General features: G+C 46.0%; 1 protein-coding gene across 6 annotated transcripts in view; it reads left to right on the plus strand.

Annotated features, from left to right (window-relative positions):
* Positions 1-12,708, plus strand: part of GRIP2 (glutamate receptor interacting protein 2) — a 218,783-nt gene that overhangs the window by 122,019 nt on the left and 84,056 nt on the right. For 2 of the 6 annotated variants that reach the window (XM_072347249.1, XM_072347255.1), the window contains exon 1: positions 8,549-8,743. The exons of 3 other annotated variants lie outside the window; for them this stretch is intronic. In XM_072347249.1, coding sequence (XP_072203350.1) covers positions 8,665-8,743 — 79 coding nt within the window. In that variant the 5' untranslated portion in view covers positions 8,549-8,664. Of the gene's footprint in view, positions 1-8,547; positions 8,744-12,708 lie in introns of those variants that run through there. One more of the 6 variants, XM_072347256.1, reaches the window with a different exon arrangement.

Below are 12,708 nucleotides of genomic sequence, written 5' to 3' on the forward strand. Positions count from 1 at the left end.
CTAAGATTCTAAGCCTCTAGGACCATCAGAGAACAATTTGTGTGGACTGATGAAACGCAAATGGACCTGCACCTCGAGATGGCTTGTCTCCAGTAACATCTATCAAGCACTGGCCCACGGAAGATCGTGAATACCCATCCAATCATCATTTGAATAACATCAGCATTCGGTGCGACGGGAAATTGTATCAGCGTCGCGTTGGGTCTCTGTGATAAGGGAAAACTCACCTAATCATTGGTTCACGCTGTGAAGGGGTGGAGTGTATGGGAGATTGGTAATCACAGCCTGAACCTCTGATTAATCAGCTGAGGCAAGTATGGGGTCAGCTGTGGGAGCACAGGTGAGAGTGATGTAGCTGTGCTCCCGGAAGGGGTGGAGCTTGACTCCATCCCCTCTGAGACCTCATTTAAGGGCTGACTCCCACTGGAGCAGTATCTCTTGGAGATCGCTCACCAGGGAGGACTGCCTCAGCTGCTTCAGTCAAGGCACCACCGTTGGTGAGTTTTCCCTTTACTCATTCACTTATATACCTTCTGTACATTTTGTTTCCATCTGTACATTTAAAACCAATACAGTCTCCTAGGGGGGTAATTGAATGAAAAAGGGCCTCTGCAGCCTGGAGGCTGGCAATGAATTCTTACAGCAGAGCCATTGTGCAGGACTGTGAGTCCCAGGCTGTTTTGGTTGTGGCTTTGCTTCATCTCTGCTGAAGTCAAGAGCTTTTCCTTCTCTTACGGTTTGACAATTGCCATCTAACTGTTTGTTTTTAAAACAGAACTTCATTCACAGATGTTTGTATGACACAGTGAGCCCAGGGTCAGTATAGTTTGTTGTTGGGTTTTTTTTGTTGTTTTTATTTAGTATTATTTCAGACATTGCATTTTCTCCTTGCAAACTGTGTCTGGGATTTCTCTGAGTCTGTTGTGGACATGACACCAGGGGGGGTTTGGATGTTAAAACCATGGATCAAAGAAGGTTGATAAGTAATTGAGCTACTTTGCTACTGACTTACATTCAGCTATGTGAGATTGGTGCTTGTTTCTAAGTCAGTGAGTGACATGAAGCAGCTTGGAAGTCATCACTTAGAACAGGTGAGGAAACACCTTTGTCTCCTATTCCCTGCTCCTGTAGAGCTTTTTGTGTGTGTCATTGCTTCCCACGTGCACAGGCATCAGACTGCATGCTCACAGGGATGTGCCAAATCAGACTTCTTTATTTCTTTTGGAATTGACACGGGGTTATGCAGTCAGTCTGTCTGGAGGCCAATCTGCTCAATGCCCAAGGGCCGTGTCAGGGAACTTGGTGCTGTTTTACCTCTATTAGCCTCTCAGTTGTTCTGATCTCTCAGCGTGGCAGGAAGTATTTCTGTTTTTATCATGAAGATCCACCCACATTTGACAGCTGAAAGTCTAAATTTGCTATGTGGGCATCCTGGTAAATTTGGATAATGCCATTCTCCCTCCCAGCAAAAGTCTCAGAAGCTGAGACGCCCACCAGGCTGCCCTGCGCTGTGACATCTGAAGCAACCAGACAAAATGAGAGCTTCACGTCACTAAGAATGAAATTTCTTCATTCTTTCTGCTATATTTACCTGCAGAAATATATATATTTTTTCTTTTATTCAAAATCAGTTGCTGGAAAGGGTAGGAGCTCTAGGTATCTACTGACTGCTGTTGCTGGTGGAAGGTATTTTATACCTTTACTGGTACATCTAGGCTTCCTATCCTGTCTCAGTGTAAACTCTTGGTTTCCATTTCCTACTTCAGTGGATTTAATGGTGGATAAAATGAAAAATATTTTAACAATGCACTGCAGAAGGATAAGAAGGTAAAAATAACGTGAAGTGAGTCTTCAGCCTTCTGGCTCCTGGTGGAGTCCTGAGATTACACCAGAGTGCTGTGTTAGAAGGTACAATGATCTGTATTTTAATTAACAAACCAAAAAAAGTGAATGCTTTTATGAGTTAGAGATGCAAATAGAAAGCTAAACAAGATTGGCTTTTGCTGTAGGCTAAAATTAGGATCGTTTTCCCATTATTTCCAATGAATTTAGTGGCCACCAGCTGTACTTTGCAGCAAAGAGCCTCAAAGGAGCAGTGCCCCACCAGCTCCCCTGCCTCCCTGCTGCCTTACACAGACCTGAGGGTGCAGGGTAAGGCTCGGGCTGTGTCCCTGCAAGGCAGGCTCCTTTTGTTTGTGTTGGCCTCTCTTATATGAGCTAGTTGCATTATGGAATCATCTGAGTTGGAAGATGCCCCTAAAGACCATCAGTCCAACCCCCCTGCAATGAACAGGAACATCCACAGCTCCATGTTCTGAGCCCGTCCAGCCTGACCTTGGCTGTCTGCAGGGACATCCACCATCCACCACCTCTCTGGACAGCCTGTGCCAGTGCCTCACTGCCCTTATTGTAGAAAACCTTTTCCTTTGTGTATTTCCTGAAAGAAACACTTGGTTTCCATTAGTTCTTTTTCATAATGGCTTATAAAGCTTCTTTTCCAAGCATGCTGTGTTCTGGAGCTGAGGTTGTGTCCTTGCCAGCCTGGCAGCCCAGCGCTGAACTTTCCTCCTCTTCTTGGTTTCACTCAGACCCTGAGGGCTGTTGTAACCTAGTTTTTTGTGAGCAGTTTCCTTTTCTCTCTCTCCCTCTTGCTCTCTTGCTTTACAGAATATAGCCAGATTAATCACATGAAGCATTGGAAATCAACAGTGGTAATTCAGGGCTTGGTAACTGGTCATGGGAGGGCACAGGGGAAGCATTTCCCTCCTTAGGAAATCACCACATGATTTATCAATCCCCAGGATGTCTGTCTGCGATTCTTTTTTTACAATCTATTTCAGGAAATGCAGAAGCTAAAGGAAGCTAACTGCCTTTTCATATATATTGTCTGTGTTCATGACCAATACGTCCCTTCTCATCCGAGTGCATTGAGCTGTAAAGGAGAAGTCATGAGATAATGTTTTCTGTCCTGTTTCCACCAAGGAACCAAGTGCTTTGGACACTTGTCCAGAGTTCTGCAGGAGTTTGCTGGAACTGTTGCTACTGCTGTGTCTGCACTGCGTCTACCTCTTCTGCCAGGTAGCAGTGATAGGACGAGAGATGATGGCCTTAACTTGCCTCGGGTGGGGGTTCAAGTTGTGTATGAGGAAAGATTCCTTCTCTGAAAGAGTGGTGATGCACTGACACAGGCTGCGTAGGGAGTGGTGGAGTCACCATCCTCCAACCACTGGAGGATGTGGTTTGGTGGGAGTGGGATGGATGAGATGATCTTAAAGGTCTTTCCCAACCTTAATGATGCTGTGATTCTATGACTGATTGGCACCCATTGCACTAGGGCCGAACACATTGCAAAAGAGTAAAAGCAACTGAGTAGCACCGCTTGCTTAGACCTTTATGTGTGTGCTCTTCACCAAGGTGCTTCAACCTAAGCAAGAAGTTTCAAGATTCAGCATTTTCTCTATGTGGCTGAGTGCTCAGGACATTCACACAGCCAGAGCTCCCCGTGCAAATCCCTGCTGTGCTAGATGGAGGCCTGGGGCTGGAACTGACCTCTCAGCTCTTCTAGGTTTTCAGCTGTGACATGTACAGCCTCTGCCACCACAAAAATAGTTCAGTTTTAGCAATGCAAAAAAAATACTTCCCCAATCAAATCTGCTGCCAGTGCAACATGAACTGCTCAGAGAGATGGATCTGATAACACAGGTCTCTCCTGCTGTCTTCCTCTGCCTGGAAGGGAGAGCTCCAAGGCAGAGCATTGGTTCATCCATTATCTGTTCAGCAATCCTGTGGAAATAAACCAGCAGCCAGTTAGTTATCAGCTGCTGTAATATCCCCAACTATTACCAACACCTATGGTTCCTAGGGATACTGGCAAGGTTTTTCTTTGATAAACCCATCCCAGACTGGTGAAACAGGAAGAAATAAGTCCTCTTTGTTCCCATGATACGTAGCTGAACATTCATAAAAATGAGACTGTTTCAGAAAGCGAAGAATTCAAATAGTGATACGGTGTCTGCGTTCTCCCCGTAACATAAGCATTGCTTCCCTGAACAGTTCATTTCTTATGCATTTTCTTTCTTTGAATCTATTCTTGTGTTTTCTGATGAACTCCCTTCGTGTCCTGAACGCAGCTGCTGCTTACAGTTTTGTCTTCAAGCAATGATCATAATAATAGATATTAAAATGACTCAGGAAATTCAGGTACTAGAGAACCTGCACTTATACAATTCTTTCTGGGAAGAACAAAAAGCAAGGAAATATCAAAAGGAGATGAAACTGACTGATTCAAACGACAACAATCCATTCTAGCTTCCCTCAGAGGGTAAATTAAAATTATTATAGTACTTCTGATATGTTTTTATTGGAAAACAGTCAAGAACTGAGGTTTTGTTGAGTAAGCTCAGGCCTTGTCCGTGTGTCTGTCTGACAAAGGCCATACCACCTGGCTCAGTGGGTTGTGTTGGGTTCAGGCTTCAAGAAGTGCACGTGTGCTGGTGGTTAAAGCTGCCTTGATTTTGGGAACCCACTTTATTTATCTCCTCTACTTGAGCTTGGTGCAATGTGATATTTTCATTTTCCAACAGTTTCACCACTTCTTTTCCCCTGCATGGAAGCATCACATACTGTTTGCTGAATATTTCACTTGTTCTTATTTAGACTGAAGGTTTCTGTTACCACTGGCCCTTAGGGGACCAATTTAGCTGCTCTGAACCAGTTTTGGTGTTCAATTCCTTCTTTTCAAAGAGCTGCATTTCCACATCAGTTCAACCCTTCGTGTGCTGGCACCTTCTGCACTTCTGGCTCAATGAATGTTTAAAAATGCTATTTCTCCCTCCTGTCTATCCTCATCCGTACATATGCCTTCGCTATCTAAATGATGGGGGGACATGAAAGTCGTGCTGAGAAGGGGAAGGGATTTTAATGTAAATGATGTACCACAAGGGATGCAACCTCAATCTGGCTGAGTGAGGTTTCATGTGCAGAAATGCAAAGCATTCAGCGCGTGTATCGTTGAAGTGTTGCAGCAAAGCCTCTCGAAGGCAGCGAGTGCCCGAGTAAATTCTGAATTGCTGACCATGCCTCAGCTCTGCCCCATCTGTCTGTCGTGGCTGTGCACACACCCTGCAGCATCCTGCTGAGTGTTGTGTCCTTGTCCTGAGAAAGTCTCGACCCACGCTCAGCTGCATGCAAGTCAGACTCTAGAGGACAAAGGTACTGGAGCCATAGCAAACTCCCAGAGAGAATCCCTGCAGGTGGTGTGTGCAAATATCCTGCATAAATGCCCTCAATCCTATCTTTTTTTTTTATATAGTGGTACCTAACTGGTCTTGTTCACTCTTGTTCACAGCTGTTGCTTTTAGATAGAAAAAGCCTGATGACAAATAGGTCAAGGGACTGCGATATAAGCATTAGTGCTTAAGATCTCCATAGATCTCCCCCTCTCCCAGGGGAACATGGCTCTGAGCTGATTCTAGCCCTGCCTGATAACAAAAGTGGTCTCAGACTGATGACCAAGTCTTTGAAGATTGGGATCCATGTATCTGAGCTATGCCCTCTCAGCTCTAGGAGGTGTGTTATTAAAATGAGGCTGTCAGCACCCCAAAGAGAGCTGGGGGCGGGCTGTGCATCTTCCATGCGGTTTGATCCTGCCTGACTTGTTAACATTCGCTTGCTTTTGTGATTAATTATTTAATCCTTTCCCTCGGTACCAGGGTAGGATAGTGCATCCCCTGTTTCTGCTGAGATTCACAGTTTTTCCTGCGAGCCACCTCGAAGCACAGCATGAGGAGACCAGGGCTGCAGTGCTGGAAGGGTCCATCCAGTGCTGCAGTCTCCAGTGGGGATGTAGGGACAGTTAACCCTGAGCAATCAGTGATGCCAACACAACTGCTAGCTCTGAGGTGGATTGAGTGATGGAGAGGCATTGAATGGGGGTGGCTTTGGCTCCAGATGCTGTCAGACATGATAATTACAAATTGGAGGTGAACGTGTCAGTGAAGAGACTTGATTTCAGGAGTCAGGCTTGGCAACCCTCTTCCCTTTCTCTTTTGGATGCCTTTGAACAGCTTTCAGTTTAAGTTTTTGTAATCACCCGGGCATAGCTCCTTCAGCTGCTTTGTTGTGGACGTGTTGCACAGACCCAAAGATCCACAGAGCCTGTTCTCTGTGTGCAGTGCTCATGTAACAGGGCTGCTGCCCATGGCAAAGTGCCCACCTGAAGTACTGGTGTGTGTGTGGGAGTAGGGGGAATTTTGCTCAGTGAGTACCAGAGCTCTGTTTCCAAAAAGGTGAGCTCAGTGCTCAGCAACAGCCAAATCACTGCCTGTCCTTTGGGGTTGCAGAGCCTCTCATTGCACGCAGCTGGGGGCTGCCAGGTCCTTCCTCTATCCCTGAGCATCCTTGGCTGCTTCCTGCATGAAGTCTCCGCTGCTGGATAAGGCAAAGCCTGAGGTCTGAATAATTAGCAAGGAATTAGCTGTGCTTTCATTATAAGACAGTCTCCGTGGTTCCTCTGGTGTTTGCATCTTCTTCCTTTCATCTCCTGCCTGCCATAGGTGCCTCGTGTGGCTGTGGAAAGTCTGGGGGGCTCTGCTGAGGGGAGCAACAGCCCAGAGCAGGTTGGGTGAGGGCTCATGCCTTGGCCCCACAGATGTGGCTTGTGGCTCTGGCTCCAGCCTTCACCACACTACAATTGCTGCTGGCCAACTCACCGCTCCATGAAGTAGCCAAGCACCAGCTCCGCACCAAACACGTTAGGAAAGCTGATTGCTTGATGCCTAGGAGTCTTAGACTGGATTTCTCTGTGTTTCATCAGGGTCTATTAATTAAACAGAAACTCATGGTGATAAGGAAAGGGGCCCAGGAGAGTCATTATTTGTCAGGAAGACATCATGACTAATGGTTTTGCTACGTGTTAATTGAAAGCACTGGAAGTTTTAGTAGTAACACCTGAAGGCAGCAGTACTGAGTGCAGCTGTGGGGGGCTGCATCACTCACAACCTTGCTGTTCAGGAAGCTCAGCAGTAACCAAACATGTTAATGAAATGGCCAAGAGATGGGTCCACGGAGCCTTGGGTCTTTGTTTCTAAAGCTCGGGTCCCTGCCTGCACACTCATTTATTTTCCCCCAGTGCTACCCATATTGTAATTTTCCTGCAAGCTGTGGTTTTCCAACAGGTGGTGCCTGATGTGGTGGGGACTGTCACCATTGTTGTCAGGGTGCCCACTTCCCTGGGGATCCAGCTGGTGGGAATGACGTCTTGCTTCTGATTGGAGATTCATAACATGTGCCTCCACCTCCAGTGTCCATTAATAGCTCATAAATAACCTGCTAGGACAGAAATGCTGAGGATAACTCATCAGCTGGAAGGGATCCAGGGCAGGGGCTGGACTCACTGCCTGGGCAAGCACTCACAGTCAGAGTGAAATTCAAAAACCCAAAGAGCTCCTTCCATATGAAGGACTGGGTCTTGATGTGTAAGCTTTGCCTTATACTGTCACCTGATGCTGTTAATGCCCGTGGAACCGTATATGTTGCAGGGAAATTACTATACGTAAAAGTCTGTGGGAAACTGGAGATAAGAATATGTTTGCCCTCTCATTTTTTGAGTAATTAGCAGGAAAGGGCAGTTTTGCAAAAGAAGAGCACATGAACTGAACTAGTGGTTAAAATGCACATTTAGTACAGCATCCTGGTAAAGTCTTCCTTATAAAATTGTTAAATCTCTCAAATTATTATCTAAATAAATATTGTATTGTGTTTTAATTTGCTTTATTATATCACACCACGACCTGAGCACCTTGAATTCATAAATAAAAGAATTGTTACGTGGAGTCATTACAATATGAAAATGAAGTGCCTGGAGTCCTATAAAAATTTCAGCAGGTTTTCTAAGGCGAGTGATTGGGGTTCATAAACATATGCGTTTTGCTGCTCTTAGGCATTGCTGGTCAGTAGAGTACAAGAGGTGATGCTAACAAAACCTGTGCTCTTTGATTGAGAGAGCGAAGCGTTTGGAGGGCAGAGCACCAAACTGTTACACTGCATCACTCTAATGGCACCTCCGGACACCACAATAGCGATAAAGCATGACAGCATTGTCTAATAACTCAATTAATAACCGGTTCTGGTAATGGGAAGAGAGCGTTCTTTAGTTGGCATTCAGCACAACATTCTCCATTTCAGGGTTTCTAGAAGACCCTCTTAGCAGTGGGGAATGGTGAGGTCTTCTCCCCTTTGTGTAAATGCGCACTTCCAATGGCCTCTGGGGCATCAGATGCCCAAAATTGGGTTGGATAGTACCAACCTCTGGCACCCACCCTTTGCGAAGCTCCTCAGTATCCAGGGGGTGTCCCAGAAGAAGATAATTAGGCTTGTGCTAGTTCAGCTTCCTCTGATCCCTAAGAAAGAGTTAATTACAGCCTTCTCCCTTTTGCTCAAAGGTGGCTGGGTATTATCATCAGAGCTGTAATTATTCATGCTAATTACTTATTTGGAGAGGGAGAGAGAATGAGAGAGTGAAGCCCCAGACTCCACATCAGCGATTAGCAGAGCAGACCATGTGCACTCCGTTAGGGTCGGATCAAGTTGGGGCTTGAGGAGTAGTAGGAGGTTGGGGATGCAGGAGCAGCTGTGAGTGGACACAGAGCAGACCTGGCCCTTCTGATGCTGCCGCCTCCGCTGGGACTGAGGAAAAAGAGCATGCACTTCTTGCAGACCTTCCTCCGGTGGAGGGCACTCCGAGGTAATCCTGGCTGGAGCCTTCCTTGATTTGGTGGCTTAATTAACCTTTTGCTCACTCCTTTTTCCTTTGGTTTTAAATCTCCCAAGGAGGGAGCAGGGTGGGTTGTGAGCTGCTTGGCAGAGGGCTGTGTCTGGGCTGCTTTGCGCTGATTGTTTCATTAATGGAACAGAAACCTGGGTGACCCTTGGCTGCCTCGGTGTTGGTGTACTGCCCAAACAAGCTGGGGAGGGGAAAAGAGGCTATGTGTTTCATCTCTCCTGCTTTTGTGCTTTTAATAGAAAGGCTGATTTCCTTTGAAGGTGTATTCCTATAAATGAATCTGGGTTTGCATGCTAAAGCCAAATGGATTTAAGCTCCCTTTGTTGGTGGCAGGGGGCACCTACTTGCTTGATGGCCCCAGTGAAATGATTGGAAGGCAGCAGCACGATGAAGCTGAGTGTGCTGTATAAGTTGAGTCCGGGGTGGGAAAATGCTTCCTTTGTGGGGACAGTGGGAAGTTGTCTCCTGAGGTGTGCCTGGAGAGGTCTGGGGATGGCGGTGTGCCCTGAGCATGATGGCTTTGCCCAAAGTGAGTTAATTGTTGTGAGGTGTGAGACTGCTGCGAGGGCTTGAATCATCTCCCTATCAAAGTGGTTTTGTTGTGCTTTTATTTTTCACTGGAACAGTAGGAACTGCATGTCCTGCCCAACCCAGGTCACTAACTGCTCCTGGTAGCTCATCTGTGCGCAAGTCGGTGCTGAGTGTTCAGCTGTGCTGCAGGTTGCTTTTTGCTGGTGCTTCTACTTTAATCCTTTGGTTCTTGCAGTTCTTAAGGCTAAGGGAGAACAGCCTTAAGACTCGTGTTTAAAGGTGACTTGAAACATGAAGGTTTTAACAAAATACCCACTGAGAGCTGCCCCTTGCTTTGCCTGCTCCTCTGTTTTGACAAAGGTCTCTGCCATCGTCCTTACGGCCATCATCCATGTGCTGTGCTGAAAGCCAAACAGGACTGCTCCATTCTGGAGATCTTCAGTTCCCCTTGTGTTTTAACTTCCTAACTCAGGAAAGACTTGCCATAATTATGTTCTGAGTAATATTTTCACCTGGATGTTTTGCTACGTGTTTAAATTACGCAGGCTTTTCATTCCCATACCCTCTTCCTGCCAGGGAAAGCTGACTCAAGCACAGTGAGCTGGGGACCAAGGACTGCAGTCATCCCTTCCTCCAGAGCAAGGGATGGGAACATGTACCCTTGCCCCAGTACCAGGGCAGTTTAGATTTGCAAAGAGGTCGGAGGTGGGGATTGCTGTTCTAACAGATAGGATGTTGCTGAACCTGAGTTTAAGATTTATTTGTAGTCTTTTAAGTCTTTTGCCTGCTGCTTATTGGGAACAGGAGACACCTCCAGAAAAACAAGGAATCTGAATTCACTGCAGTAGTGCAATAGAAATAGCCTTTATTATAAGCCCACACAATCCTTCCAAATCTACACCCTTTAAAGGCAGCAATTTCTTTTACTTCTCTTGAAATATATGGGCATTAAGAACCTACTTGCTTCCTAAGGAAACTGCCCAAAGTAGTTTTTTCTGTATATGCGTTTTGTTCTCTCTTTTTTTGCCCTTTTCCCTCCGTATCTTCTGAAAATTACCCTCACCCTTTGAGGTTCTGCCTCCAATCCATGTCCAATCTGTGCACATTATCTCTAATGGCTACTTAATGCTTTCCTATGGACGTTAGACCTGAACAATTCCTACATAAAGCTGTTGTAGAGCACTATGACATGCACACCCTTATCGCAAGCTTGTTTTCCATCTGCCTGTGGTGTTCTCCTCAAGGCAGGGTTGCAGGGTTACAATTGAATATTGACCTTGCACCTGTGTCACTCAGTAGCTCAACTCCAGGTGCAAATTGCCTGTGGAAGACTGGAACATTCGGGCTGCGGGTCTGATCTTTTCTTAATGGAGTTTGAAGGCTGTGTGCTGGTGCCACTGCAGAGGAGAACAATGCTCTGGAAGCCAACAGGGCCCCTGGGAGACCACAGACTTTCTAGTGGGTGCAAGATGTGAGGGGAAACACATACCTCTGTGGAGGAATGGTGTATGGCAAATGGCGCATTGTTCTGATCGAGGTGCTGCAGCTGTGGGACCCAACAGGAGCAGAATTTACTTTGAAAATCTCCATGGGCTTTGTCCTTTTCAAGCCATAAAGGGACTCCTTGATGGATTTTCACCTCTCTGCATTGAGATCAGAGTTACCTCATGTAGGTAGGAGGAACACTAAGACTGGACTTTCCAGTCAAGCCGTTGCTGTAGGGAGCAATCAAAAGAACCTTCAGATACTGCACTCAAAATGTCCCTGTTGGCATGGGCTGCTGCTGGCTTGAGTTGGGCTATGGCCAAAGCTATTGCGCTGTGATGGTCTTTGTAGCCTTCCCCAATGAAAGGAAGGTGACAAGGCTGCTGGAGCAACTTGTCCACTTGCTGCTGGGATCTGCTGCAGTGTGTGTTCAGCTTCTGGAGGATGACCAACATGCATCCCAGGGATGTTAAGATTTAGAGGAAAGGCTTTGTATGAAGCTGGCTCTAGGAGGAGAGGGGCTGAGGAAGCTGACTCAGTCTGCTTCAGCCACTGCAGTACTTAGGGCAATGCTGCAGTTTTCCTCCATTATTATTTTTCCTGACAAAATCTGTTAATTAGAAGGCTATATCAATCACCAGTCATTGTGTTTGACGCACCTGAGACTTGATGCTAATTTGTGGACCTGCTCTGCATGGCATCTGTGTCTGCTTGCCTGTCTTTAGGGAATAGGGCAGTTAGTAAGCAATAGAAGTTCTTGCTCCATCTCTTCCCTGCATATCTGTGTGTGGGGGAGGCAAAATGGTCAAGAGAGAGTTTACAAAACTGCACAGTTGTAGTGCACATCCCCCCAAAAGCCTGTAAATTAGCTACAAAATAGCAGAGCTGAGAAAAGGTGTTTTGCTTGGAGCGCTGACTTTTTTCCTGGGATAGGACTTTTCCCTTCTTTTGTCTTCATGACATTGATGAGGGCATCCCCTGCTGTCTGCATCCCCAGCAGAACTTCAGAACCCTTTCTCATGTCTCTGTGTTATTTTGTCTAAATGGTGATATGCAGTGGTGATGTGATGTGACCGAGATGGCACGTGCCAAGCTTCTGCTGAGAGCTATGGATATGTATGCATGTGTAGGTATTACTGATGCTGAGATATGTAACTGTTTTTTCCCACATTCCTGTCTCTGTACAGCACTTATGATCAGGATTTCACAGGCCACCCCAAGCTCACAGACAGATGTGGTGCACCTTTCTTCTGTATTTTCCTTTCCATGCTCAGCTGTAGCTACAAGGTCCTTCATGCATTAATGGTCATCTTTCATTTTTCCAACATATACCTAAATATTCTCAAGACAATAAATAAGCTGTGCTGCCCTGGCATTGTGCTGTTTTGCTCTCTTAACCCCCACAGCATCATGCACACATCCATACGTGCAGACCCACTGCAATGTTTTCTGCTGAGGTTCCCACCAGCTGCAAAGCTTTTGTATGTTAACCTTTTCTTTATTGAGCCTTTGTAAGCCTTAAGTTACTGTGTGAATTTTGCATGAGGGGAGCAGCAAGGACAAATGTCAAACCAGGATCTCTGTTCTTGTTGAAAGACTGAGAGAGAAGATAAAAGGGGTATCTTGTGCTTGTGTTAGAGTCACTGGGAATATGAATGAACTGTTGTTCATGATGACTGGGTCAAGCCATCCTGGCTTATGTATCTGAAGTACTTGGTGCAGTGAGATTGAAGTCATCTCAAAGCCAGATTCTGCCTGATGCACGGGTTTCTTGTAGTTATTATTTTTAATTGTCCAGCTGCTATTTGCTCTGATAAATCAGCCTATATGGACAACAGTAACAAACAGTCCGTGCATTGCAGCAGCATTCTCTTTCTTGCAGGGTGATGCTGTGATCCTGTGTGCGTGTG

This window comes from Excalfactoria chinensis, chromosome 12 (assembly GCF_039878825.1).
Source record: "Excalfactoria chinensis isolate bCotChi1 chromosome 12, bCotChi1.hap2, whole genome shotgun sequence".
Taxonomy (NCBI): domain Eukaryota; kingdom Metazoa; phylum Chordata; class Aves; order Galliformes; family Phasianidae; genus Excalfactoria; species Excalfactoria chinensis.